General features: G+C 43.7%; 1 protein-coding gene across 1 annotated transcript in view; it reads right to left on the bottom strand.

Annotated features, from left to right (window-relative positions):
- Window positions 1–2,178: 2,178 nt before the first annotated feature.
- The window catches only part of CEP104 (centrosomal protein 104), a gene marked incomplete at its 3' end in the record, with an annotated part of 52,796 nt that continues 44,048 nt past the window's right edge, over window positions 2,179–10,926 (bottom strand). Inside the window, exons 20-22 of the mRNA XM_018564080.1 lie at window positions 10,410–10,548; window positions 6,988–7,055; window positions 2,179–2,269 (exon numbers count right to left, since the gene is read on the bottom strand). Coding sequence (XP_018419582.1) covers window positions 2,179–2,269; window positions 6,988–7,055; window positions 10,410–10,548 — 298 coding nt within the window. The remainder of the gene's footprint in view (window positions 2,270–6,987; window positions 7,056–10,409; window positions 10,549–10,926) is intronic.

Here is a 10,926-nt window from a genome sequence, read left to right as displayed (position 1 = left end):
GTCACTTATAAACAGGCGTTGCCGACATAGAAAAGCCTTCATGTGGTTTGTCGTCAAGACATTAGAAAAGCTCGCTGGCAACACCCAACCGTTCCAGTAATAAGTCATAGATGTTACTGTGACCCCATTGCCAAATTTAAAGCAGAGCTCAAGTTTTTTTTTTTTTTTGCACTTTGAAATTGCACATTAAAAATAAAATATGCATGAAGCACACCAGCAAAATGGGCTCATGTAAAAAGCAGCAATACGGCTGTAAAACATTTTTTATCAAAGAAATTGTGACAGTTTTAGCCTCTTTGATCAATTTTTTTGTGTGCAAATCTGTGTAGCCGCTCCTTTTAACATGTGCGCCTGTTTTGACCAGAGCTTGCGCTATTTTCCCCAATAGCGCATGTTTTGCGAAAGTTTGCAACTGTTCACATCTGCACTTGTCCTGCGGCTGTCTGAAACTGGAGCATCACCTAACAAAACAATCACTACTTAAAAAAGGAGAGCTATGGGGTCAGTTTTTTCCCCCATAGTTCTCCTTAGGGTAACGGGAGGACACAAACTAGCGTCCTCCCGTTACCCTAAGCTGTAGCTCGCGGTATACTGAGACGCCGGAGCGGATCCCGACGTAGATGACGGGATCCGCCCAGCTGCGTGAGTGACAGCTGGCTCTGCCTATCTAGAGGCAGAGCCAGCTGTACCCGCCCCCTCCCCTGTCCATTCCGCCAGTCAGCGCTGGCAGATCGGAGCGGGGAGAGGGGAATCCAGCCCCTCCCCCTGTCACGGCAGAGAGCTGTGACAGGATCGGAAGGTGAGCGAACCTGGTATGTGTTCGCTCACCTCCCGATCTACTGAGCCGACCTGTGACAGTCTCATTGTCACAGGTCGGCTGGAACTATGAGGTGAGTGGAAATCACTAATCTCATAGTTCTCCTTTAAGAAGTCCCCATGACCACTTCAAGAGGCGACAGTTAAGGTGCCCATACACTGCACGATTCTCGTACGATCCGCGATCGTACGAGAATCGTGCAGTGTGAATGAAGACGAGCGACCGTTTCTACTGTACGGTCGCACGTCTTTTGTCTAAGGAGCATGCTAGAAAACCAGCCGAGAATCTTCCGATTTTCGGCTGGTTTGAATGATGCTCGGGAGACAAATGCCGAACGGGCCGGTGTGTGCACGCGCACACTGCCCGTTTAGCATTGCGGTCATCAGAAGCCTGCCCCTCAGGGGGCGGGCTTGCGATGATCGCAAGTACGATCTGCCTGTCCAAGATGAGCAGATCGTAGTTTTTAAAATTACTTTACAACCATCGCAAGACTAAGGTCTTGCGATGGTTGTAAAGTGTATGGGCACCTTTAGGCTTTGTGCCTGGAGTTACGAGTCTTCTTTCCTGGAGTCTAATGAATCTCATTCACGAACAACATTACACTTGCAACATAAATCTGGCACAAATATATCCCATGCAACCATATGCAGGTTCAAACATACGCAGCAATATCCACTCGATGCTATAGATGAGCCCCTATGTGTCTTTTGGATCGAGGACTCCTTATAACCTGCCGGCTGCACAGCCCAGAGCTCACCCGCTTTCCACACCTCACGATTTATAGTTATTACATACCTATATTTGCATTAGACCCCGTTCACACAGGGGCGGTTTGGCCACGCGGATTCGCGGACATGAACGATCCCATACATTGCTATGGGGACCGTTCATGCGAGTCCGTGCGATCCGAACCGCTCCCTGCACTATTTTTGCCGCGCTGATCAGTGCTGTTTCCATACAGGTTTCAATGAAGCGCGTTTTGGGGAGTTTTTTTAATTGCGTTTCAGCGCTGAAGCGCAATTAAAAACTCCCAAAACCTCCCTTGCATGAATGGGCTCTAAGGGGTCAGAATACATTACTGCATTGAACAATGTGGACTCTCCCAGTCCTGTCCTGAGTTTTCCTCATTTAATAGACAGCTGCATTTAGTAAAACAAGTGGCTGATTAAAGAAGAGAAGAGAGAGGAAGGATTAGGGCGGGGGTAGAGCTGCCCTATTACATGCCTGGATCCTGGCAATGAATGAAAATAGATTACATAACATGCTGACTGAACAACCCAGAGAGTTATGGCTCCAGGCACTCTGCAGGTGGCCTGTATACAATGCGATATAAATAACCCACCAGGATAGCAGTCTCCTACCTTGTGTTCCTTGCTGTGTTCTCTGAAGAGCCAGCGTCCTGCGAGGGTTCATTTTACACCCGTCTTTCCCCATCAGGTGGGTTTTCCAGGCCTGCAAGCACACAGAACAATATCACTGGTGTGCACAATGGAGCGCAAAAGGGGGGACGTTCATATTAACTGACAAAGGAATCATATTTTCAGTAGACAAATGGCTTCACTTATAAAAGATGGTGCCAAGGAAAGAAGGTTGCTTTCTATAACATTGTTGAGTGCGTTTGTCGATTGTTTTGCTTTATCAACAAGTAAGCAAACGCTGTGTGCAGCCATGTGAATGTAGTAGACAAACTGGGGAGGAGGGAACCATATTTGTAGGCTCTATAGCAGACCTGCCATACGTAAAATAAGTTAGCTAACATCGCCATTGTGCTAAACTGCATTAATTTTCCCAATAAAGAGAACTTGTCACGACTAGGGTAATGCAATAATCTGAATATTCAGCCCCCCCAAGGGTACAAGCTTACTAAGGACAGATTTATATATGCTCCTTTTTGGGTTTTCTTATTTTGCCCAAGGATGACATGGCAGCTTAAAGTTAGAACTGAAAGGTGCTGCGAGGTCCAACATTGGCTGACGGGGGCCAGGGGGTAAAAGCGCCCCCCTTCTTTTCATTGCTGTGAGGTCTGACATTGGCTGGTGAAATCAAATAAGAAAAGAGAAGGAGCGCCACAACCTAGCGCAATAAGGCGGATTGGGATTGGAGTAAATTTGTTTGCACTTACATGAGAAGAGAATGAGGTTGGCTCAGTGATGTAGATCTCCGTGAGTAGGTGTGGGGTCTGAAAGGTACGGTTATTGGGCATCCAATGGGCAGAGGAGCTGTGTTAGTCCTCGAAGGGAAAGCCGTTTGATGACCAAAGTGGGGATGATCATGATAACGAAATGGTGAAACTTCGTGAATGACTATTTAATGAAAATGTAAGTGCAAAGACCGCTTTTTTCAAAATTTACTCCAATCCCAATCCGCGTTTTTGCACTAGGTTATGACCCTGCTTCCCTTTTCTTATACGAGTTTCTCAGCACACATATTAGACACCTCGGTCTAATACCAGCAGGAGCCGCACACCAGCCCTCAACACACAAGCCTCACCAGGAGTGCAATATTCACATCGGACTCTCCCTTTATGGAACTTTCTACTGGTGAAATCAAATGCCTGACCTCCTTCAGATAACTCACCCCATAACGGTATCACATAAGTTCTAATAATAATGGTGGTGTTATGCCGGGAGATGCAGTTGACAGGGCAGCAACATTTAGACCTCAATAGCCTCTCAGGGCTTTGATAGGGCTCTGAGCAAGTTTTGTGCAACTTACCTCCCTGTGAACTACATCTCTCAATATGTAATGCTCCCTGCTGGCTGCATTGGCTATGGTGGGATGAGAGAATGAACCATTTCCTTTTAAAATCAAGGGTGGCAGTTATTACACAGACATACCCTGATGGAAGTAGTTGAGAATACCTGGCCTGAAGAATGATATTTTCAGGATTAGATGTGGCCAAAACACTAAGTTACTCCTGCCCCGGGGAATTTATAAAGTGAGGTAGCTTGGTGTTCTCACATTGTGTCCCCCAAGCAGGTAAGCCTGTTTCTCCTCTATGTATTGGTAAATTATAATTAAATATTGGACGGCTGCTTTAATGAAATGCTGGCATTCAGAGCTGGGCGAGCCTGGTTGGGAGTAGTGCTCTTATACTGTTATAAGTACAAACACAGGGAAAATAACTGGGTGGAGGAAGATGATACAATAGACTCATCTAAACACTATTAGCACATAGACACGCCAAGCCCTCTGCTAATAAAAGAGGGACCGCAGCAGGTGGTATGCTAATCTCCCATTTTAACATTCTGCACATGGATGACAGTATTTGGTCAGCTATTAGTTCAGCAGAGAAATTACAATTTCTGTATAAACGATTAGTAGTATGCAGTTTAACGGGGGACTTGTGTATATTTGGGTTATATTCGGGTTGTAAAGGTTGTATATATGGGTTAAAAACAGACCATTGCTCAGATTTCTAGGTGTTATGTATCATGCACTAAACTGAAGCATGCTTCTGTAAGTACAACTCAACAAAACCTGTCAAGATCCATTGCCGATGTCTTGCAAGCTTTGCGGATGTCATCTATCTGACCTGGAATAGCACGAAGGACAGAGGTTTCAACTCCATAGGCGGCATGCTTGAGCAGGGTCAGGGACGTACACCTTCAAAAACAATGCCGCAGTGGCAGCTACTACACGTCTCTTCCGGTAATTTTCCTTTAGGTTCTGCTTTATATGGAATAGCTTTTTGGTTCCTTTAACTCACAGTTGAGTACTGTCCATGATACTTTTTTTTTTATTTGCACAAAGTTACATTTTCAGGAGAAGCTTTTGGGGTGTAGATGCTTCGTCTAAGGTTCAAGCAGTACTGCCTGGGCCTTAGGACAGAACGGGTACACCATGAAAGTGTCCTGAAAATTGAATCGGAAGATGTAGGAATTGAAGTGCTTAAATGAAGCACGCCAACTAAAATGGTCCAGATACAACTTTATTCCATCAAAGTCAGGGGACAATCAAGTAGCGTGGCCTATTGTAGGGTAGCTAAGTAGGCATTGGGTTTTGAGCGCTTCTGCCCTCCTTTCTCTGATTGAATCACCCATCTGTCGGACACCCCGGTCCGGATGTTTTCTGAAGCCGCTCAACCAAACAAGTACACTTAGCACCAATTTCAAAACCTAATAGACACTGCCCCCTCCCCCCCACGGACGAGCGCTGTATTCAGGTACGTTGTCCTTGAAACTTTCCATACTCTACTTGAATGTCCTCTGACCCTACTGGAATAAAGTTGTATCTGGGCCATTCTCATTGGTGTTGCACTTCAATTCTTACATCTGCTGTGTTCACTGTCAAGTCAAGAATACTGAGGAGACCCTTTGGATTGCGGAAGCTGCCCACCAGTTAGCCAGATCATACATGTTCACATCCCTTAACTACTGTTGAATGAGAAACACCAAAAGAATAACCACACGGTTCCAGCACTTTCTTTTCACACTTCAAAATATCTGAACATTTAACTAAGTGCAAATAAAATAAAAAAAGTATCATGGACAGTACTCAACTGTGTTGCAAGTGCACTATACAGCCACAATCACCTTAAGAATAGTTCAATTAAAGGGTTATTTTTTATAATATTCCCCTTGGAGGGCAGCTCTGGATGCAATACTCACCTGGAATCCAGAGCTGCCTGAGCAGTATACCGCTTTTTCACCTCTAGATGTCCTTAGTCTTCCAGGTTGAATGGTGCCCAGTGTCACTTAATATGGAAGATTAAGGAAACACTGAGTGCAGGGCATCATGGCCCAATCCCGGAGTATGCCAATCTGCACTTACAGTGTATTAATATCAAGAGCTGTTCAGGGAGCATAAGCACCATTGATGAGAGCACTGGGCAGGGGGCATGTCAGACTGCTGGAGACCTGGACCGCTGCATGCTGTGTTGAGCAGCAGTCCGGCTTTCTAGCCTGCTGCTAGCACTGGGAATTTTAACCATTGCTGCAGCATATGGTACTATTCAAATTAAGGATTAAAAGGGAGTACACAATTATTACTCTTTATTCAGCCTGGCTGCAATACAGTAATAATATAGGAAGTTTCAACTTAGCGGTAAAATGTCTTTGTACCAGCTACTGAGGATTTAGTTCCTACATCAGTGCTTGGGGTCAGCATTACCCAGCGTCCGCTTACTCTTGGGTTGGCCAAGCAATGACCTTTTCTATCGCTCTTTTCTTCTTAAAATATATTTACAATGAAAGGACTGAAAATCAACCCACTACCCTTCTGCCAAGGGCCTTCCATTTAATCTTTCTTCTTCTGGAATTAAGTGAAATATCACGTAACAAACAAAAACCCCTCATACTCATTTTCCGTTCCCAATTAAAGAAATGCCCAAGACATGAAGGCGACGCTGGAATTCAAGCGTTGAATGAGCTGAGCGGAGCACAAAATGCCTTTATCTGAAATTATAACTCTGTGTCCCTTAATACAGGTGCTTTGGTAAGATCACTTACCAGAACGTTTTAAACCTCGCGGAGGAATAAAAGAAATATTGAGCTCTATACGAGGGCCAGGGGGTAAAGGTGCCCCCCCTTCTATTCATTACAGTAAACTCAAGGTAGCAACATGACCAGAGATACATAAACCACTTCAAATGTCTTTGCATTGAAACTAAACTATATAGTACTTCCTTTGTACAACTGTAATTGTGAACAAAACGTGATGTGAAAGATAAGACTAAGTGAAAGGCAATTGCCTTCATTTTTTCCCTAAATCTTTTCGAGGATATTGCTAAACAAATATTGTCCAAATACAAGAGGCATGAGCAGTCTTACTTAAATATTAGAGATCTTTGTGTATTTATTATATTTATTCTTTATAGTATTTATATAGCGCCGACAATTTACACAGCGCTTTACATAGTGCACATTGACATCAGTCCCTGCCCTCAAGGAGCTTACAATCTAAAGGCCCACATCTCAAATGCATACATACAGGTCGATTCAGATACGAGCCAATTAACCTACCAGTATGTCTTTGGGGTGTGGGAGTAAAACCAGAGTCATTCAGGGTGTCAGAGCCATTCAGGGTGACAGCGTGTCAGAGCCATTCAGGGTGACAGCGTGTCAAGCTGAATTGCAGCTACTGACACTTTTAATAACCATCAATGGATTCCCGGAAGGATGAGATTACTCCATTGATAAAGTAGGAAAGCCCTTTAGTATTATTTTTACCTCTTCTCCGGGTGGGAAGTTTTCATGGCACAAAGGACATCGGTTTGCCATTTTTTCTCCTTTTGCAGCTTTGGAAAAAGAAAAGAAAAACTAAGCATGCAGACAATTGCAGTTCATGTGAAAACAGAAAAATGTATTCATGAAACCATTAGATTTGTTACAGAGCAGACACATCACCAAACCTATTCCCAAATTAAAGCAAACCACCTAGCAGTGTTGTCAATTCAAAATGAGCATACAGATAATAAAATGAAGAAATGCTGAACTCAAGGCTGTCTATTCAAATTCTAATGGTGGACATCCGTCTCCTCTGTTGTACTAATCAGTGAAGTTATAGAATATCCTGTGATATTGATTTCCTCTATACTTGATATGTCACCTTAACAATGAGCGAATTAAAAAAATAATTAAATAAACAGAATCTAAACTTGATTTTAGTTCTTTGTAATTCCAAGTACAGCAGAAATTAAAGGATGGAGGAGCATTTTTTGGGGCCCATAATTTGTGCTACATGCACACATTGAGAAGGAATAAATTGACAGGAGGAGGGAGCAGAGAGATTAGTTCATCAGTCTGTTGCTGCTCCTTCAATGTTCATAAATGATGAATAATAAATGATGAAGAAAAAAAACGTGCTAGCAAATATATGTTAGTCTTTTACACAGCAGAGCTGAAGAAAAGATGTCAATCCTCCTCCTAGGACACTACCAAACAACTAAGACATGCTGGTAGTTGGAGAGGTTATGCTGGGCTGGCCTACGGGTTTTTTTGCCAGTGTGCAATCCTCCTGTAGACAGCAGTATAACCAAAGCTGAAAGACTTCCTGCATCTCTCAATGGATGAGAAACAAAATGTTCCACTTTAAGACATCCCATCACTCTTCACAAATTGGGTTTCCAAAAACCAACAAACGTTGGCCTCCAAAACCCAGAGAGCAATGCAGCTGGTGGAGGTCGATTGCGTAAGTGGACGCACCTATTCCTCTGTGAGTTCAGTCACTGTATAGTTGGAAGGACTTGGAACAATGTTCATTTGACTGCAGCGACATGAGGAAACTCTTAAAGGCTGTATGAGACACGCCTGTGATCATTGTATGGCTGGTGGAAGGGTGCCAGGGTGTGGGGGCATGCTCTCCTGCCAGTTGAAGGCACACTTCTAACTACTGGCTTTATTCAGAACTTGTTGTTTTTACGACTCTCAGTGTGGACAAAATGATTCATTAAATGGCCCCAGAGATGGGGGAACAAGCCGACCTGCCATGTAGAATTAAACCAACATGACTGGCACTGAGAGCTGCTGAACTGTGGTGGCAGCTTTATCCAGGTCATCATGAAGACACTGGGCCTAATGTGTCAACCCTGGATAAAGAGGTAAGCGTCTGAGTCACAAATAGTCAAATTCCACTTCTCTATGGTAGATTTACAAAGTGAAACTTTAAACCTGATTGGCTCTTAAGGCAGTACCTCAAATTACATTTCATCAACTCCAGTCTGAGGCGTCTGACAGATGTTAGATTACAATTACATTGTCGATTTTACAGCCAGACCATATAAATCTAGCACTCTCAAACTTTCTTTTTTTTTTTACCTCCTCGCCAGTCCTCGCATACTGATGACATTTAGGTCTCACAGACTGAAATGCATTATCAGTAACAAGGGAACCTCCAAATAAAGAACCCAGATCTATAATAGAAGGAGGTTTACAAAAGAACTTTGCAAACCGAGTTTAGGGGTTAATCAGCAGTGTATTTTTGGAGCCAATGTTGAGTTACATTGTATGACATCACTGCTTTGAGATATAGGAGAAAGAAAGAAAAACAAAAAGGAAAAAAAGGAAAGGAAAAAAGGAAAAAAAAAAAAAGGAAAGGAAAGGAAAAAGAAAGAAAAGAAATCTCTTTGAATGACCCCCAAAATTTGTTGCACTGCATGTCATGTAATTGTAGCAAGAGATACTTGAGATGTTGGGTTGTCAATAGATGGATAGACAGAGATTTCCATGACCAATGAAACAAATATACAAATGTCTCTTATGCTGTATATAGGTATAAGACATGTAGAATTAAACCATCTCATAATGAGAATCTAACAAAGTGATCAACTAAATACCCACCATAAAATAGGTAAAGCCAAACTAATTCCCATAAAGGAATAGAAGACCCACAACATGATGATGTCAACAGAAAAAGGGGACATGAACAGATCCAAAGAGGAGGCCTGGGAACAATGGGTCCCGATGATAAGGAGCAGCAGGTCAACAAGAAAGAGGGCCAATCCTTTTGCACCCTGACCTTCTAGGATGAAACTGACAAGAACTTTGTGCTGAAGGAGGTTACCTGACCAGACAACCAATCTTGCAACCTGTAGCAGTAAATGCACTACAGTCCACAAGGGGTGTAAACTGCCTCTTGAGACCCCCAGAGAACCAAGGGGTTTGATCCCACAAAGTCAAAGTGACTGAGTGGATAGGGTGCATTAAAGCTCCTCTGTAAAGGTAGGCAGGAATGAAATTGGGGCCTTATCCCCAGACTAGTGAGACAAAATTAACCAGAACAAAATTAGGGTAAAGCTGAACAACCTCCCGAGCACACAAGAGTGCCCCAGGAACTGAAGAAGAATCTTGATGAAGAACCACCCTGCCTATCCCTGACTGCAGGCTATAGATTTAAGAAAGCTCCTCATTCCTTACAATCAGATGCAGAATCATTTGCCATGAAGCAAAGGACTGTTCACCAGATTAGGAACACAACAAAGGAAGGCATTCAAAGAACCCTCCTCCAGAGGTTGCAGGTCCTTCAAGCCAGGGGGACCTAATCCTGAGTGGACAGGTTCCTCAAAGTTAAGACATACTCTGTCCCCTGCAGAAGATTCCGGCAGCAGAAGACTAGTTTGTTCCAAATGTTGGCAATCCAGGGAGGCCCAGGGTCCTCCAGTGATGATCTCTGCCTGCCACACAGAATCCGAGACCCACCTAGATGAGTGAACCTCTCCTCTCGGTCTAGGGACTACTGGATGAGAAGAATCAGTTCCCAAGACAATACCCTTGATGGAAACAGTGCAATGAAGATGGAGACCCTCTGCGTTACCCAGCACAGGGACCAGACTACCTTCCTTGCTGCAGGAAGGACTCCCACTCCTTCTTGCTGGTGAAGGTATGGCAGCAGCTAAATAGTGTCCAACAGAGTCTGGACCAGGGAACCTGCCCCCCCCCCGACGTGGAAGAAACTACCAGTTCTGAAGAGCCAGACATTAGTCCTGGCAATGGTGGTTCTCCAATGAGTGAGCCTGCGATTGGAGTTGAGGGGCCAGGTGAACTGTAAGACTTTGCACATCTTTAATTTCAACTAAAAAAATCTGTTGGGCTTTAATGATACACATTAACTGTTGACGGCAGTCATTTTATTCTGTAACCAATCTGGTACTTACGGTTGCACATCTTGGATTTGACATGCTCCAGCAGATGATCCTTAGATATGGCCTCTGAGCAACGTTGGCATTTTCCGAACGAGTCCTTGTGACTGCACTCGGTAAGAAGGTGAGATGTAAGACTGGCAATTTCTACCACCTGGGCGGAAAAAAAAAAAAATATAGACGGATTACTAATAATAATAAGAAATGTTCCCAATATCCAGTCAAACATTGGTTCCAAAAATTCTAATTAAAGATTGCGGCTGAAGGACACAGGGCTGTGTCTGAGAGATGGTGGTGGGTAACCACAATGGGTCTTTGGTTGGTAATGCTGCTTTGAATGATGAGTGGGGTTGAATAATGTCCAGTGTCATTTAACCCGCTTCCACAAATTCAGCCAGCCCTATGCCCTGCACTAACAGGAGAATGCTGTAGAGAGCAATGCCAAATCATTACATGACAGTGCTCTCGGCAGCATTCAGGACCTATCTACTTCTGGATGAAGAAGAGGGTGAAGAAGACCTGTGATATCACT

Source organism: Nanorana parkeri, unplaced genomic scaffold, assembly GCF_000935625.1.
Source record: "Nanorana parkeri isolate BGI_ZX_2015 unplaced genomic scaffold, ASM93562v1 scaffold721, whole genome shotgun sequence".
NCBI classification, from domain to species: domain Eukaryota; kingdom Metazoa; phylum Chordata; class Amphibia; order Anura; family Dicroglossidae; genus Nanorana; species Nanorana parkeri.
The sequence above is the reverse complement of the archived record's forward strand: the minus strand, read 5'-3'. Positions and strand labels throughout refer to the sequence as shown.